General features: G+C 38.8%; 1 protein-coding gene across 1 annotated transcript in view; it reads left to right on the forward strand.

The window, feature by feature from the left end:
• The window catches only part of COG6 (component of oligomeric golgi complex 6), a 61,904-nt gene that overhangs the window by 37,758 nt on the left and 5,178 nt on the right, over positions 1-18,968 (forward strand). The window contains exons 14-18 of the mRNA XM_075085888.1: positions 8,941-9,072; positions 9,605-9,772; positions 11,761-11,868; positions 13,414-13,467; positions 17,815-17,894. Coding sequence (XP_074941989.1) covers positions 8,941-9,072; positions 9,605-9,772; positions 11,761-11,868; positions 13,414-13,467; positions 17,815-17,894 — 542 coding nt within the window. The remainder of the gene's footprint in view (positions 1-8,940; positions 9,073-9,604; positions 9,773-11,760; positions 11,869-13,413; positions 13,468-17,814; positions 17,895-18,968) is intronic.

An 18,968-nucleotide genomic window follows, 5' to 3' on the forward strand; every position in this document is an offset into this window, starting at 1 on the left:
CAAAAAAGCCCTTCACGTTACTGTTTTTTCCAGTTTAAAAAGTTTGAAAGTGGAAAACAGCCAAGTTTTGTAAGTGTATTTCTAATTTATTTGTACTTAACTTACAAAAAAAAAAAAAGTAGATTTAAAGAAACTATTCTTGATGCAAAGCCTTGTAGTTCAGTGACCGTTCAGTGGGATTTTCTGAGTTTGGCTAGTGTTCTGTGGTCTCAAAGTAGTTTTCTCATTCTGCATAGTTTGCATCTGGTCCAAATTTCCTGTCTTTCTGCAAGGGCTGAGGAATGTCTTTCTCAAGGGAGCCGTTGTTCCTCCTCTTCTTCTTTTCCATATATCCTTTCAGTGGTTTCATTCATTTGTTAGGTGACTCCTTAGTTGCTACCACCCACTGAAGTCCACTTAGTACACTGTTTGTTGTCATGGGGTATTTCCACTTGAATTCCGTGTCATCGGTATGGTAGTTCCTCTGCTACTAATGCTTCTTTCAAGGGTCAGTTGAAGCTTGAGTTCATAAAAGGTACAATGGATAGGGACAGTATCTATTTAACAAAAAAAAAAAAAAGCTTACAGCTTGCTATGGGCACATGCCAGCTGTATATTAATTCCTCCAAACATTTTATTTCCTAATAGATAAACTAAAAGAAAATATCTGTGTACTGGTTCCTTTTATGAAGAGAAATCGGTGATGGACCTTAGCAAAAGTATATGACTGCTCTTTACTTAAAAAGAATGTGCAAACAAAGTAGTGCTTAAGACATTTTCTTGGCTTGAAACCGTAAGACAGCTCTGTGTTCAGCTCTGTTGTATTTAGCTCTGTTTTATTTATCCTGCTGGGTCTTATATCTGTAGTCAAACAAGATCCAGCATAATTTTCTATTCACGTATCTCAAAACCTTTGTACTTTGTTTTCGGTGATACGCTGTTTTCAGTTTGGAGACTTCAGGAGGAGGAGTGATAAAGGAATTGTGATTCCCCCAGGTCATAGTGTGCGTTCTCTGTATCGCCGCTATGGGGAGGTTGTGTGATCCTCTCTGCCATCTGCCCCTTTCCTCAGCCTCCAGCCTGGATTTAACTGGCTCTAGATACTGCCGTTGTTTTATAAAGGAGTCTAATTTAGTTTTACTGACATTAAATGAAGGTGGTGATTGCACTGCCACCTTCAATGGCACTTTATTACGGATAATGAATGGCATACCGAGCATACCATGTAATGTGAGAAGGTGATAGTGTTGCTTTTTCTCATAAACACATTTTATAAAATAAATCTGAAACATTGAAAGTTTTACATTGCATATATGCCCTATGAAGATCTTTCTCAGGATATAGTTGAGGTCAAAAGCTTAAGAAGACTCAGAAGTGGATTAGATATATGAATGACAAAAGCATCCACAAGTATTTATTAATCTCTGTGCTTCAGGAATTAACAACAAGGTAACTCCGTGGGTGAGAAGGAGTCTTACTCTAATGATGTGTAGTTCTCATAGCTGAGAGTTTTCGACAGTGCTTTGAAGCACCTTATATTATTTCCCTTTATTAGTGGACTACTGAATTGATAGAAAGATGTCTTATCTCCTTGTGACTGAAATTAGTTTTTACTTCACAAAAATACAAAATTAATAGGCTTAATTGCACTCAGAGAAACATTAGTTTCCACAAGATAAAGACCCTATTTTATCATAAATTTAATTCTCCTGTTACTTATTTTGTGTTAATATACAGATAACCAGCTTTTATAACTTGTCATATGTCTTCATTAATTTAGTAGGGAATGGCACAATGCTGTCACATTTTGAGGAATCTCAAGGCTGCTTTTTATTAATGTGTGCTCAGACCAAAATTGTGTATTAGTAGGATTCTCTTCACATCCCAACCTTTCTACCAGCTTTTTGTTAACTATGTATGCACTGCAACTGCTTCCAGAAATCTTATTTCCACAGAAGGTGAAATCACTGGAAAACAGACCCTTTGCGCTTACATATGTGACTGCAAAGGCTTCGTTGACCCTCCTGTTATGCACAAAGAGAATACGCACTTGTAAAGTTAGTAAATCACTTTTCACTTGGACAGTGTGGAAATCATGGTTCCTTATTTCTGCTTGTGTTTTGCATCTTAAGGCATTGATAAGCCTGTTTCAAAGTATATCAGCTGTCCATTACATTGATTAAAATATGAATCTTAAGGCAATTTAAGTAGCTTTGGAAATAGATTAAAATAAAAATAAGGTGTTCTTAAATAAAGAATATTTTTGTTTTTATAAACTTAAATGCCTCTTTTGTTTAGATCATTAGAAAGTGGTGAATATAGCCTGTGTGGGTTACACCATTTTAATGATAGTATTCCCTCAGTATCATCAGTTGTTACTGATGATATGAAAATCATAAGCAAGAAATTCTGAATGGAAATAAGTTCTACAGTTTTTATTTAATTTAAAGAGAATTTAAGTGTTTTCTTAATTGCTGTTTATAGCTACAGAATTCCAGAAGACTTAGCCATAATTACCAGTGAATTTGTAACTTCACAGGAGTATCTTTAGTCCTGTGCAAATTCTCTTGTGCTGTAGTGTGGGGAGAACTGTCTAGAAACACTGGTGTGGTATGCTTTTCTAATACCTACAGTCTATCTAATAGTTCATAGACAGAATAGTATTTAAGCAAATCTTTCTCTTAAGTGTAGCTGGTTGGGAAGTTTTTTTAGACAAAGCAGGTTTCATTACATATGCTAACTCCTCAAGATCCGTTCCTTTGGTTGTGTAGGAATGACGGGATTGTAATTTAATGTCCTCATCACCACAGACAACTGAATTCCCTAGGTTATTGGTTATGCCGACTTGAGCATTGCCTTCAAACTGCCTGGGATTTAATTGCTGAAGCACAATGGGAAACTGAGACTTCAGGCTGTTTTTTTCTAGGACAAGAAAGTAGCTTCCTCTTCACATCTATTTTTTTAGAGTCCCATATCACATAAGGAGTGTCACAAGGATGGGGCTGTATGGAAACTTAAAGGCAGTCTTAGATCAGGATTCTCCCTCTTGGTTGTCAAGCCATCAGTGTAAATGATTCAGGGAAATCCCTGGTTACTTCAGAGTATTTTCCCATGAACATTTTTTTTCATTACATCAGAAAATCTCAAGCATCTTGGTTGTAATCTGAAAATAAGGTAGTCGGTAGTTCTCACAACTTCAGACTTTTCAGTCTGAGAAGAACCCTTTTTATGGTGTTCTCATTCAGACTTCTTAGGTAGGTCTTTATGATCTGAAATCTACGTAACAGAAATATTCAGTATCTGCCTGGAAGTAAGTCCATTGTTATCAAAGGCAATACACAAGGGAGTCTCTTTGGCTCAGATACTCTTTCAAACCTGTTGTGGAGCTTGATAACAGGGTCATTGCAAAGTCACTTTGCTTTCAGGGTTTGAAATGCTATTGGTAACCTTGAGTTTCTTAGGCTGTCGTAGAGCTCAATGCTGACATCACTTAGAAATTGTGCATCACCACCCTTCTCCTGCATCACTGAAGGTTCAGTGCATCAGCTTTTACTGCAAACATTGTCTCTCCTTTGCATTGTTGGCTCTTACCCTTCAGAGGCAGTGCTGGGCAGTCTTGCCAGTGCTTTGTAGCTCTTCTAACAATTGGTTTGTTCTGGTTGTTGGTTCAACCAGATTTTTTTTTGGCCCATGTTAGTGTCCTTGTGCTGAAAAATTGTGTTTGAATTTGTTTATTTTTAGCTTGCTTGGACCCAGCCATGGGTCCACCAGCCGTGCTAGTAAAGCAGATCAGAATTACAGGTTCAATCCTTATGTATCCTTTTATATGTTTTCTTTGACCCTGCACTAGTGAATCAAATGTTTAGGGATTTGGAATTCTGTCTGTGTTACTCACTGCCTGGGTCTAACTAATAACAGCCAGGTACAGATTACCATTTTACAGATGATGATAAATTCAAGAGAAAATACTAAATGAAAATCATTATCAGAACAACAGAAACTGTTCCAATGAAACTAGAAGCAAAGTTCAAAGTGCCTAATGCACTGGAGTGGATGGACTGTTCTTTTAGTTCTCTCATATTGAGAGAATTGACATTTAAAATCATGAGTCCACTGGTGAGGCATTTTAACAAGCCTGTTAGATTAACCTGTGCCAGTATGTTTTATTGGACCAGCTAATACATTAGGAGAGTGGGAATTTTCAAGCACACCTGTCCTTACTGTGACTTCAGTAGTGCTCTGGAACAATTATTAAGGGAAAGATTAATTGCAAACATTGAATTAAATGGAACAGAGTTATCATAAAGGTACTAAAGAGAGATTATGCCAAACTAACCTGTCATCTGCTGTCTGAGCTGTTAGAAGACTCTTAGTGGAGTACCCCAAATCATTGTTATTCCTTAATACTGTTCTTTTTAGAGTAGATGGATGCAAATTAAATGATGTGATCACATTTTCTGTTAAGTTTGTCAGTGGGAGAGGTTTTAAAACATTGCATGGGAATAACTGTAAACTTCTCCCTCATAATTTGATTCCTGTCAGAATGAAACCACTTAGGTTTTTGGGAAACCAGATATGGGGCAGATTAAATGAGACTGGTTGATGTTGTGATCTGAATAATGTTGTGGTTTTGAATGGATCTATGTGAACAAAGCAAACTTAGCACGAATTTTTTCTGTTGTCTGTTCTTCCAAGACCATCTCGAGAGCTGAAAAGAAAAGCATGCCATTAGGCATTCTGCTTTGGTGATCTCTGTAGGATCCTAAAAGGATTTAAAAGAGCTTAGGAAAGCTTCTCTGGTAGATGTGCGCTCAGGTTTCTTAGACTGCTGCCATTTAACCAAGGTGAATTATTGTCTCAGTTTGTAGAATGAACTTCTGTAGTTGGTAATACTTAGTTGTAACTGACAGGATGAAACATCCAGATATCTTTTTACAAGGTTCCACATCTGTAGTGCTTTGTCTCCACCCCCTGTCAGTGAGGCTTTTAAAAGCTAATTATTATAAATGTGGCCCTTAAAAAGCCACCAACCTTTTGTTTGTCACTCTAAGCAGTGCTTTCTCTGAGGAGTTCTGTGTTTAAAATTACCTTCTTGTTTTATTTAATCAGTGTCATGGAATTGGATGAGTTCAGCAGGAACCTCTAGAGATCATCTAGTCCATCCATCTTGCTCAAAGAGTGTCAGCTAGAGCAGGTTGCCCAGGACTGGTTCCAGTTGAGTTTTTAATGTGTCCAAGGATGGAGACTCCACAACCTCACTGTGCAACTGTCTCCAATGTCTGACCAAACTCAGAGTAAAAAAATTGTTTTGCTGTGTTTCAATCTGTGCCCGTTGCCTCTTGACCTGTCACTGGTCACCACTGAGAAGAGTCTGTCTACCTCTTTATCATTCCTATAAGGTATTTATACACATTGATAACATCCCTGCTGAGCCTTATCTTCTCCGGGTTGAACACAGCCTTTCCTTGTGTAGGAGATACCCTAGTCCCTTCGGGAACTTTGTGGCTCTTTGCTCGACTCGCTCCAGTATGTCCATGTTTTTCTGTACTACTAACTTTCTAGTGTATACAAATAGGATAGTATACAAATAGGTCTGATTGCTTGCCTATACAGTATTTTCAGTATTTGCAGGTGCATATATTAGCTCCTAACAAAGATGCTTTCCTGAATATCTGTTCCAGTCCTTAATAGAATTAATCGTATTTAACAGGAACAAAAATTGCACAAATTTTTTTCCATTTAACCTTTGTAAATGAGAAAGGGAAACAATTAACATACATGCATTCTCGATTTTTTTTTGATACTGCCTTTTCTTTTTCCTGTATTGTCCTTTGCTGTTTTTTTAAATTCTTTGATGCATCCTTTGAGCTGCTTGCTCTTATAGACCAAAAAGCCTATTCTGGATTGTATATTTGGAGGAAGATTATTGGCTTAGTAACTGTTCCCCACTGATTAATAGCAGAAATTTAAATGAAGATACAACCTTCTATACTAAACCTTATGTACAACGTTTAATGTCCACTGTAATTTTAAGAGATTTGTTTCAGTTTTGTATGTTGGATTTTAAAACTTGGGAATTTCTCCTTGTTTTCTCTGAAAGGCTGAACAGCTGGTTGGCCTTGTTTCTGCATGACTGAACTGCTGGTTATAACTGATTAGACACTTAATACTGTGTTGGAGTATGTTTTAATGCTGCTGAACTAGCTGCTGCAGAACTTCTCTGGCCGTTTTTTAGTTAGCTCTGTCTGGCTTGCATCTGAAGCAGGTGCTTCAAAAGTAGAATTCAGCGTGCATTTCAAATCTATTTTTCTGGAAATAGGATCAATTATAATAATCGTTTAGTGCACATAAAACATTCAGGCCATCAATTTTTTTTATTAGAATAATGATGTAGCTCTCACGAATTGAAGTCAGTAGGTTCCTCTGTAGATTAGATATGTCTGTTTTAAATCTTCCTTTTTAATTCTGAAAAAAACCCAATCTATATTCACGTGCAAAAAGTTAGAATTTTCAAAATTAATATAATACTGCTTTAATTTTCCTTCCATTTACTGATAATTTTGCCTCTATTGCAGCAGTCAGGAATTTCAAGCTAACCTCAATAGAATCTAATGATCTAAACCCTTTTTCCTTGCCGTATTTTCTTCTTCCATAATGTTGTTCCTTGCTCCCATGTAGAAGACAGCGGACTTTAAAAGAACAGACTTAAATGAAAGATGAAGCTAATTTAGAAGATTCTGACCATCAGCTACTTCAGGAGACAAAAATTCTGTGCAAAGAAGCCTGAAATTATCATTGTCGTGATCTATGTGTGTGTTGGAAGTGAAAACTCCATCAAACTCTTGTCTCAAATTAATGCCAAAATATCCCTGAACACGGTCCAGTTCAGGTCTGAGAACAGTCTGTTCAGGGCACAATCAATACCCCTAATAATAACAAGAAGAAACAAGAAGAAAGTCACTCAGTGCTGTAAATTTCAGTAAACTTTACTCCTAATCAGCACTGAATAAGTGCCTCTTTCTGAATTACTGTTACTTCATTGCTAGAATATTTGTTTTATGCTTTCAAGACTACTTAGGCTGAGCAACAGCTGTTCTCTGAACCTAGTAGATTTAGTTTTCCATTAGTTCCTGGAATTCAGTATACTATCTCTTGGAAAGTGAGACTAGAGGAGCACTTTGTATTCAGAAGGAAGCAAAAGAGTTTTTGTTTGATCTTTCTTGGTAACAGTGTGGGGACATGTACTGTATCTTGAGTGTTCTGAAAGACACGAAGTGTGAAAGCTAGGCCTGGCTCCAGGGAGAGTGACTTGTTTCTTCTTCCTCTGGTGGCGTGTTCGTTAGGTACAGATTCCTTTCCAGAAGGCTCTGTAATGCTCCACTCCAAAAATGCCTGTTATGCTCTCCTTTTTGGTTTCTTTGGCCATCAGCCTCTGTCCTTTCTATTTTATTTTTTCTTCTTCTTCCTTGAAGACTCAGACATCCATGCTATTATGCTCTTAATCAGCAGTTCTCATTTGGAAAGGTATGGAACATGTTGCCTCTGACTTGGGGATCCATCCAAAGCTGCCTTCTTTTCTTTTTGAGCTGGAGTCTTAAGAGCGCCGCATAAGTGCGTACTGCCCGAACACTTTGAGTAAGATGCACAGGCCAGTCCCAATCCCAGCAAACGTGGTTCTCCCTACATCCTTCTGGAAGGAGATTATGCTTTGAAGCGTTAGCTTATTCTGTATTGCTGGTGGTCTCCTTACGCCCATGTGATCCAGCCAGATCTGTGTTTGCCCTTGGATAGGCAGGAGGCAGAAAGGTGGGAAGAGGATTTTTTGGCAGAAGGAAAAGAGGCCAGAAGCCTGGGTTGTAGTAAAGGTCTGGAGGCAGCAGGAAGCGAATTTGAGGCAGCATTGAAAACGAGAGTTACAGAATGGTAGGGGTTGGAAGGGACCTCTGGAGATCATCTTGTCCAACCCCCCCTGCTTAAGCAGGTACACCTAGAGCAGGGGGCACAGGACTGCATCCAGGTGGGTTTTGAATGTTTCCAGAGAAGAAGATGCAACTATTTTTGAAGTGGAGCCTGAGGAATGTGGATTGGGAAAAGAGATGTGCTAGGTTTTGTATTATGTAAACACTTTACAAAGTGTTTAATGGGTGTCTGCCTGTTCTAAGGAAGGTATGCGAGCCTGTGTTAAAAATGGCGTAGAATTTCAGTCCATTTCAGGTGCTCCAACTTTCCATAATTTGACTCAGAAAGTGTGTTTTTTCTTTAAGATTCACAAACTACTTATTTCCTTTTTTAAACATCTGCGGTTCTTACCTCTCATTTTTGAGGTAGGCCTGCATTCCAGTTCTCACAGTATCATTGCAGTTTATGTACGTGTACTTGAGTTAGTTTGTGTGCAGTTCATTTGTGTACTGGTAATGTAAGGTACAAACTTGCTAGTGATTAAGACCATCGCATCTGTAACTACGGCTCTCATACTCAGCATGATAGGGGCTGTGCAGCCTTGTCAAGAAGATGACTTCATTCAGCTGCTGCCATATGGCTCTAATATCCCAGAGCTCTGCCTGCACTAGATTCTGGAGTGTTCGCAGGAGGTCCTGCTCAAAGTGAACTCAGTGGTGCCAACAATATGGCTATTCTTTAGCATCTAATCTAGCAAATGTATTTTTTTTTACCACAAACACCAGTAGTGTTTGGGTTTCTCTAGATTATAAAATAGGCATATTCTGAATGAATAGAGAAATTGTTTTGCTTGTTTGTTACTGAATGGGATGGTTATGCTGCAAGTTGCAGGCAATTATTGTCTGAAGCATATTAGACTTGTCCACTGTCAAAATAAAGTTCTTTTCTGCATGGCTACGTGTAATCTTATTGTTTAGCGTGTTGTGCTAACAGATTGGATGGTGTTTGCTGTAAATGAAATTAATTACATACACACACACTCCAGATAATCTTTTTCTTCAGGTTGAACTCCCACCTCCTGATCTTGGCCCAAGCTCTGCACTAAATCAGACACTTAACTTGCTACGGGAGGTTCTGGCGTCTCATGACTCATCTGTTGTTCCACTGGATGCCCGTCAAGCTGACTTCGTGCAGGTATAAGAATGTTTGCTCTAAAGTGGAGGGGCAGGGAGAATGCATGTGTAAGTTAGTCTTGGTACACAAAAGATGGGTGAAACATTAATCTTTTTGTCTGGTCCCATTTTGGAGCTTTTTACCACACCCGGGTTTGTAATGTGAATAAGAGGGTGACTAACAAAGTGGATAATTACAGTACAGTATGGAGTGCTACTCTTAACACAGTGTCTAAATTCTGTTATCCAATTACTACTCCATTAAGTAAATATATCCTCAAGATTGCACAATTACCAATTACCTAATCTGGGTTACTCTTCCTCCTGCTAGTATGGAATCTGTTCTTCTCAGGTTTTTCTACTTTTTCCATCACTATGGTAGCTAATCACCTGCTGACAATTCCCGTAGAAAACTGCTTTCACAGCTGGAAACTCTAATTTCTCTTTATTCTGCTTTGGGGAATAAATATGTGATAGAGACAGAATGAGCTTAGAAGCCTTGTGTGACATGATTTCCTCCCTTCCCTCCCTCTTCTGTGTGTTTGCTATTTTAGGTCCTGTCTTGTGTGCTAGATCCATTGTTACAGATGTGTACTATGTCAGCTAGTAATTTGGGCACAGCTGATATGGCAACCTTCATGGTAAATTCACTTTATATGATGAAGACTACTTTGGCTCTCTTTGAATTCACTGATAAACGCCTAGAAATGTTACAGTTTCAGGTAAGTTTTAACAACCCCAAAAGAAAATGAACTGATCATTGATTTTTGCAGACTGTAGGTTGTTATGTGAACATATTTATCTTTGATAATGTTGGCTTTGGATCAGGGAAATGGGATAAGAGGGCTTCTTTTCAGAGGCTATAAGCAAATAGCAGGTATCAGAGCTTATGGTACACAGTATCTTTCATTTTAAACAGACAAAAAATTATTAGAAGATTTGGTTTGGTTTGGTTTAGTTGCAGGTAAACCCATATCCACAAACATTTTCATTATCCTAATAATTCTAATATTTATGTGCAAGCTGTTTGAGAAGCAGATGGAAGTTGAAAGCTCAAACAGTCAAACGGCTGACTATATTCCATCACATAGGCCATCATCTAGTTTATACAAGAATATAGTATAGCTGGTTATACTTCAGTCCTTTCTACCTTTGTTTTCTCATTCGGTTTCACCTAATGTGCCAGGCTAGTGGTTCGTACGTGGTACCATTTTGAAATGGAAATGTAGTTTATAAACCATTGACTTGGGAAGACTTAGGCACTGCCCGTTTATAGTTTTGCTACGTGAACATCTCTGCAATATATCTCTGGAGACCTTTTGGAGCTCGAGGGCTTGTGAAAAGGTCGCAACTGCTTATTTGAAATTATCAGTAGAGATCGGCTGTGGGCCATTTTTCGCTATCTACTCCTAATTAGAATTTCTAGGACCTTTTAGCTCTGAAACAGACAGACAACCCCACCAAACTGTCTGGGGTGTTTCTAATTTCCATTTTCAGGGTTTCTTTTTCAGAGTAAATGTTCCAATTGATTTATTCTTCAAATAAGCATTAGAACTCAAGGTTATGCATTTAATACTATTTACTTTCTCAAACATTTTACAAATACAGGAACAGACTGAAAAAATATCTTTCAGATTAAACATAAGTAGGTTATTGAAGTAGAGTTAGAATGGCATATTAATAGAAGAAACATTTTTCATAGAAAAAAAAAAAAGAACTTTCTAAGGCACTTAAAATTTCCAAATTGAAATATTAAGATTTCCCTCCTGACTTAAAAAGAAAAGTGTGTTTTTCCTAAACAATTTTAGGAAGTAGAAAGGTGAACTCTTAAAATATTAGACACTGGGGTCTTACATTATGCTAGAGTTTGATATATTATAAATTTTTGCTTTTCTTTACGATTGGAAGAAAAATAAATGAAATGTGAGGTAGTTATGTGTAAAAATGAAGTAATAATATATATACACAACCAAATATCTTTCAAAGACTACTCAACTAAAAAATGATTGCTGCTGCTGTGACTGGATTTATTGATTAGGTTTCTTTGCAAAGGGAGGATTATAATAACAATGTAAAATGCATTTATGACTCTTCTCATATGAAGATAATTAAAGCAAAATTGATAGCTGTAGTTTCATTGTCTATTGTTCTTTCAGTTAACTTTTTTCAAATACATGTTTATCAGTACTGAAGTTAAAATCATTACTGATTATGATTTAGTTTCAGTTTTATTTTCCTTGTGAAAGACTGTCTCTTTTTCCTGTTTATTATAAAACTGCCATGCTATTGTCAATATTTTCAGTAAGAGTTGGATGATTTTTATCACGTATTTTCGAAGAACTACAGCAGAATAAAATCATATAGCAATTTTTAAGATTAGAGCTTTGGTATTCTTAATTTTTGGTGCTGTTGAATTTACAAATAAAAAAATAGGTGATTCTTCTAGTCAGATATGAAAGAATTATCTGTATTTTAGTTATTGGTTCCTTGTAGTATGGAAAATGTAAATGGATAAAAAAATTATCTATTTGTGGGTTTTCCTCATTTGTTGATCACTTTCCTTCTTATTTGTCTTTTTTCTTCTTATTTGTGTGTTTTGTTCTTATTTGTGTTTTTTCTTATTTGTGTTTCTAGACATTTTAATCCCAAAGCTTTTTATATTTGATATTCTCATGCACGTTTTATAAATACCTTATACTTAAAATTTCAGATTGAAGCTCATTTAGATACACTCATAAATGAACAAGCTTCCTACGTGTTAACAAGAGCTGGTCTAAGTTACATATATAACTCTGTGCAGCAACACAAACCAGAACAGGTAAGCTTATATAATGTACATGTTGAGGCAGTACTGCATACTTGCCAACTAGGAGGATTTTGGCAGTAATATTTTTGGAAATTGAGCTTCCTCTGAAAGCAAAAGCTCAGTAATAACTGTTGACTTTTCACACGGGACCAGGACTGTTAGACAAAGGCACACTGCAAGTACAGATTTCCCCTACTCTGTGTGTTCAGCAAGCCTAGCAGGTTTGGTGTGCAACAATCCTTCTATGCAGCTTATCTGTGTACCATCAACAGGCTCCGTATACCACAGACATCCTGTACATTCTCAGAGTAACTGAATAGGTAGTTTAATATGCCTCAGAAAGTGTCAGAGTCAAGCTGTCATTAAAACACAAATACCGAGTATGTATACCACTTCCATGACACCTAGAACATACGGGACCTACTGTGCATGTAGCATTCAGGTTTCTTCCATTGCATGCTATAGGACCGTACATGGAGTGGGTATCTACCCTGCATGCATTAGGTAATTACTGCTATTTTCTTCTGTGGAAAAATTGGCAGATGAGTTCAGTAGTAATTTGAAATAATTTCTTTTTTTGTCCTTATTCATTGCTCTAGCTATTCTAGCACCAAGGCAGTGAGATTCTACAAGTGAAAACTTGAGATTTCTTAGAGTGAGCTGAAAACTGGAATTCAGAGTTCATGCTCTTCCTTTCTTGTGAACCACAGTTGTTATGTGACAGGTGTTAATACAGCCCCTCTTCCATTCAGCTGTGGCAGTGTCCTTTTGTGATCTTTTGTGAAGGTGAAGAACAGTGTTTCCTGGAGCAAGCAGAACTCTGTTGGAGGGCATTATGTTGTTTCTTCAGCCAATAATTTTGCATAAAGTGCCCAAACTCAACAGATTTTTATGTATAAAGATGAATAAATAAATGTATAAATAATCTGATTAATAGCTTGCCTTGGTTTCCTATTCATGAGCCTATCTCCTGTTCTAAAACCAATTTCATATCAACCAGGGCAGGCTGTTAATGGGATATAGCAATTTTTATTTATATCTGTCCAACTGCCTGGCTGCAGAGGTGATGTTGTCACAGGATTTGCTAGGAGGTTAGGAAGCATATATACATTGTAATGCTGTACCAGCACAGAAGATTTACTGGCAAGCAGACTTGAATTCTGCATGGTCCCAGAATAGAGGAATAGAGGGAAGCTATCCTCTGTAATTCTGGAACACCAAGGGCACGTGGCCAGTTTGCAGTTCAGTTTTTATCCTAGACCTTGTGGAAGGCTTTTTTTGGGGGTCTGCCATTTAATGGTGAAGAAGGAGGAAAAGGACTTGAAAGGACATTAAGAACTCAGTATTCTGAGTTTTTAAGAGAGCAGTAGAATGTAAATGAACTGTTAAAACACTTCAGTATTGGTACAGTGTTTCAGTTTCCAAACATTTAAGATCCTGTAGCAAGACCGAATAACAATTTAGTACTGAACTGATTTGTAGCATTTATTATTTCTTATCTTTTTCCATATGCTAGTATGACCTTTTCCCCCTTCCCCTTTGACTACTGATTCTTAGGGTCCTCTTTCAAATTTGCCAAGTATGGATTCCGTGTCCCTGAAGGTTGCAATGGTAAGCATTTTACAATTTCATATTATGATGGTGATGCTGTGACATGGGAAAGAATACTATTAATTATGTAATGTAGTAGATATTCATCTAACCAGTCATACTCTTTAAGAATAGCTAAATTACATGCCTGGGAATACTTTCTTCGTTTGTAGTAATTTGACCACTTGAATTAATAAATACATAAATTATTTAGGAATGGGTAGTAATAGAATATTAGCTTCTAAGCCTTGAGAAGCAGAACTTTACTTACAAGAGTGCTATCCCATGAGTCATCTTAAACTGCTAAAAGCAAATACTTAGCTCTAATTAGCTTTAATCACCAAAGTTTCTTTTTTGCCTCTATGCTTTGAAATACGGGTTCTGCTATCATTTATAGCTTTAGTCCTAAGGCTTTGATTTTATGCAAATAATTCAGCTAAACTCAGAAGTTAGGTGCTGGGCATATGTCACAGTTATATTTTTTTTTTAAGTTGAAACCTACAATATATTTTAAAACAAATTATCAGCTGATATTTTTTCTTAGACTGTGTGAAGGCTATTTTGCATAGAGATAGCAATATCACAGTTCAGTAGGCAATAATGTATGAACTGTCACTCTTCTTGCTTAGCCAAGTTTAGCTTCATTCTGAAAGTTTAACTGTAAATAAAGCCCGCTCATCCAGCAGTACATGTAAATCCCCATGAAAAAAGGTCTTTTTAAAAGAAAGGGTTTTTTAGAAAAAGTTCCTTTAATTTATGTTGAATCCATCCTAATTTTATCAGTGTAGCCTGTTTTCCTCTGTTCAAGTTTTAAACCAGTGATTCCCAAGCTGGTTGGATGAACAGAGCTCTGGCACAGAGCACTCGCTGGTTTACTCAGATCAGTGTGCATTCTTATCAATATTTATAAATTCTGCATTTAAAATATCTTCTATTTATCATAGTCTTGTAGACCAATGAGGAATTTAAAGACTGCAGCTTGGGGACCGTCTCTTTAGATTACACATATGTAACTCTGTTATCTATAGAAGTACATAATAATTCAACTTGAATAGTTAGAGAAGACTTCAACTGTTTTTTCTTCATTAATTTGTTTAATGTCTGCTTGTGTGAACACACTTTAACCAGAATGGAATGCAGTATGCTGAAATCAAACCCACATAAATCCCATCTATCAGCCTCATCTGTTGGCTTCCCAGCATTTAGACCATGTGGAGGGAGTACTTGCAGGCAGATTCATTGCCTCCCAACTTAACCTGAAAGTGTTCTAGGTGCCAGCCTTTTAAGTTGTTCATATGTGCTTACAAATGGTGTTCTAGTAAAGTCCATACCTCTCTCTCAGCTAAAGCTCCCTTGGTTTCCGAACAAGGGCAGATAATCCCTAGTTCGTGAGAAATGTGAGTGACAGTGGGCCCACTGCTGAACAAGGAAGGGGCCCTGGCGACACAGGATGCAGAGAAGGCAGTTACTGAATGCCTTCTTTACCTCAGTCATTACTGCTAAGGCTGGCCCTCAGGCATCTCAGCCCCCAGAGAAGAGAGGACAAACTGGGACAAAGGAAGACTTACCATCGGTTGAGAAAGGCTGGGTCAGAGATCACCTATGCAAACTTGATCCTCTCAAATCCATGGGCCCTGATGGGATGCACCCGTGAGTGCTGAGGGAGCTGGCAGATGTTCTTGCTGAGCCACTCTCCATCATCTTTGAAAGGTTGTGGAGGACAGGAGAGGTGCCTGAGGACTGGAGGACAGCAAATGTCACTCCAGTCTTCAAGAAGGGCAAGAAGGAGGACCTGGGGAACTATAGGCCAGTCAGCCTCACTTCCATTGCTGGAAAGGTGATGGAGCAGTTCATTCTGGAGGCCATCTCCAGGCATGTAGAGGACAAGAAGGTTATCAGAAGTAGTCAACATGGATTCACCAAGGGGAGATCATGCTTGACCAACCTGATAGCCTTCTATGATGGTGTGACTGGCTGGGTCAACGAAGGGAGAGCAGTGGATGTTGTCTATCTCAACCTCAGTAAGGCATTCGACACTGTCTCCCATAGCCTCCTCACAGGCAGGCTAAGGAAGTGTGGGTTGGATGAATGTACAGTGAGGTGGACAGAGAACTGGCTCAACAACAGAACTCAGAGGGTCGTGATCAATGGGGCAGAGTCTGGTTGGAGGCCTGTGACCAGTGGTGTTCCCCAGGGGTCTGTGCTGGGTCCAGACCTGTTTAATTTATTCATCAGTGACCTGGACAAAGGGACAGAGTGTAACCTCAGCAAGTTCACTGACAATACCAAGCTGGGAGGAGTGGCTGATACACCAAAAGGCTGTGCTGCCATTCAGCGAGACCTGGACAGGTCTGGAGAGCTGGGCCGAGGGGAACCTGATGGAATTCAACAAAAGCAAGTGCAGGGTCCTGCCCCTGGGGAGGAACAACCCCATGCACCAGTACAGGCTGGGGGCTGACCTTCGGGAAAGCAGATCTGTTGAGAAGGACCTGGGAGTGAGTGCTGGTGGACAACAAGCTGACCATGAGCCAACAGTGTGCCCTTGTGGCCAAGAAGGCCAACAGCAGCCTGGGGTGCATTAAAAGAAGTGTAGCCAGCAGATCAAGAGAGGTTATCCTCCCGCTCTGCTCAGCCCTACTGAGACCACTAGTGAGTGGAGTACTGTGTCCAGTTTTGGGCCCCCCAGTTTAAGAAGGACATGGAACTGCTTGAGCATATCCGGTGGAGAGCTACCAAGATGATCAGAGGACTGGAGCATCTCCCATATGAGGAAAGGCTGAGAAACTTGGGTTTGTTCAGCCTGGAGAAGAGAAGACCAAGGGGGGATTTCATCAATACCTATAAATATCTAAAGGGTGGGTGTTAGGATGATGGGACTGGCCTCTTTTCATTAGTGACAGGACAAGGGGCAATGGGCACAAGTTGGAACATAGGAAGTTCCACCTCAATATGAGAAAAAACCTCTTTCCTGTGAGGGTGCCAGAGCAGCGGAACAGGCTGCCCAGGGAGGCTGTGGAGTCTCATTCCCTGGAAACATTCAAAACCCACCTGGATGCGTTCCTGTGCCCCCTGCTCTGGGTGTGCCTGCTCAAGCAGAGGGATTGGACAAGATGATCTCCAGAGGTCCCTTCCAACCCCTGCCATTCTATGATTCTGTGTGTGGTTCTGTGGCTTCATTAGTCGTTTGTGCCCACTTTCTGCACATTTAAATGATGGATGGTTGTGGATTTTAGGGTTTACCAGTTTGAGAAGATCATGCAGTGTTCAGGAACGTTGCCATCATTATATAAAGTTGCCTTGGGCCTTGCCTGAGTGAATAATTCAAAGGAACGGAGATTATACAGCTTTTCTGTGTATCTTGTTCAGTGTTTGATGGCACTCCTGATAAGAATTTTTCCTCCTACTACCTAATCAGAGTTTTCATTAGTGTGATATGTGTCCAGTATTCCTCATGTTTCTGCCTGTGAGAGGATCTGGCTCCGCCTTCTCTATAGTCACTCATTTGATCTTAGAATCAGAGAATGGTTTGGGTTGGAAAGGCCTTTAAAGATCATCTAGTCCAACCCCCCTGACATAGGCAGGAGCAGCTTCCACTAGATCAGCTTGCTCAGAGCCCCATCCAAACTGATCCAAACTGACATTGAATACTGCTAGGGATGGGGCATCCACAACTTCTCTGGTAGGTAGTTGAAGACACAGCAGTAATGTTCTTTCTTGGTGTTTTCCTCTCCAAACTACTAGAATCAAAGCACCGCAATTTTTTAAACTATGTTACATGGGGGAGGAGAATTTGGCCTAGAAGCAGTTCAAGGAGCCTGAATTAGGTCCCTTGCTCTTGTTTTCCCCAACATAAGTGCTAATTAGATTATTAAGCAGTGACTCCCTGCCAAAAAATAAAAAGAAATATGTAAAAAGGAACATATAAAAAGAAACGTGCAGCATGCCTAACTAGCAGGCAAGATTTGTGTCTGGAGGCTACTGTATTCCCTCTGCACTGAATAGACTAGGTCTGGATCTTCCGAGGTGCATGCATATGTGCACCAGCTGCATAGGAAACTTAGATGGATAATCATGGAAGCTGGATTCTCATTATTTGCCCCTCCACCTCTGTTCCTCAGAGTCAGAAAATTTTGGTGGCAGAGGGGCTTAAGTTAGAGGTTTGCTTTGGACTATTAAGTTCTACCTTAAACATTTGTATATAACATAGTTAAGCTCTATCTTAAATATGTTTTAAAAAGAAAATCTTACCAAAGAAGGTGTCATTTTAATGTAATCATGTTTTGGAGATCTATGTTTTTACCTATTTTCATATTACAGCTAGTTTTTAATATGTTGATATCATATTCTCTTCCCCCCCACCACCCCTAGGCTCAGTTTGATCGCTATCTGTCTGCTCCAGATAGTCTGCTAATGTCCCAGCTGAATTTCCTTCTGAGTGCCACTGTGAAGTAAGTACCTTACCTTTGAATTTCCATTATGCCTGCATAATGATCAGAAAGATGAATTTGATTAGGTTTTAGTGGATCATGATGAGAATTCAAGTTACCAGCTGTGATGATATTTGCATTGTCCTTCAGGTAATAATTCAGTTTTGATCTGACTCTCCTCTTCTTGAACAAGCAGTGAGGAATATGTAATTCTGTAACTTTCTGAGGTAGTCAGTTGCTTTAATGGTCACCATCAAAATGAATTTCATTCATCTGTTTGAACATGTTCTGCTATGTCGGCAGCTTTTTGTCAACTTAGTTGTAAATTGTTTTAGAACTATTTTTAAGCATTCCAACGACAGATGAAATATGTAATTCTCCGCTCAAGATTTCTTTTATCCCCACTGCTCCATCAGCTCTAGAATTTTCAGCTTTGTTGTCTTCTGCTGTAGAGTATTGGCATTCTGTCTCATTGAATATCGTGCTGAGATTACTTTTCACCTAATACGAACTTTTATAGTGATTTCTTTTTTGAATTATGGATGTGAGAACTTTATTTATGTCTTCTCTTGTTTTTTGAATATAACTAAACCCTAAGGCTAGGGAAAGTGCCACGAATTTCTTTCCAATTAAATGTGAATCATGTGAAGACATTTTGTAGTACTTAAACTCAGAGAATTCTATGCTGCACTGATGAAAAACTTTTCTTGACATTGTTTTTCACGCTTCTGTGAAGAATGCAGATTACAGAATATACCAGAAATTGAGACTAGCACATCACATCTTATGTAATGCAACAATATTTGGACTCTCATTACTAGCACCTGTCCTCAGTGGGAATTGTATTGCAACATCTTGCATTTAAAAAATCACATATGTCAAGGGAAAAATATTTATTGTTGGGAATTTGTTAGAATAATAGAATTGAATTTATTAGAAAAGAACAACATAGTTCAGTTGGAAGGGACCTACAACAATCAGCTAGGCCAACTGCCAGGTTCTCCTGCTGTATCGCTCAGGTTCTCCTCATCCAAAGACTACCAGTTTCATGCCATACAGCTGGTGCATGGCTTGGCTTGGGGGATGTTGGTGCTC

This window comes from Phalacrocorax aristotelis, chromosome 1 (genome assembly GCF_949628215.1).
Source record: "Phalacrocorax aristotelis chromosome 1, bGulAri2.1, whole genome shotgun sequence".
Taxonomy (NCBI): domain Eukaryota; kingdom Metazoa; phylum Chordata; class Aves; order Suliformes; family Phalacrocoracidae; genus Phalacrocorax; species Phalacrocorax aristotelis.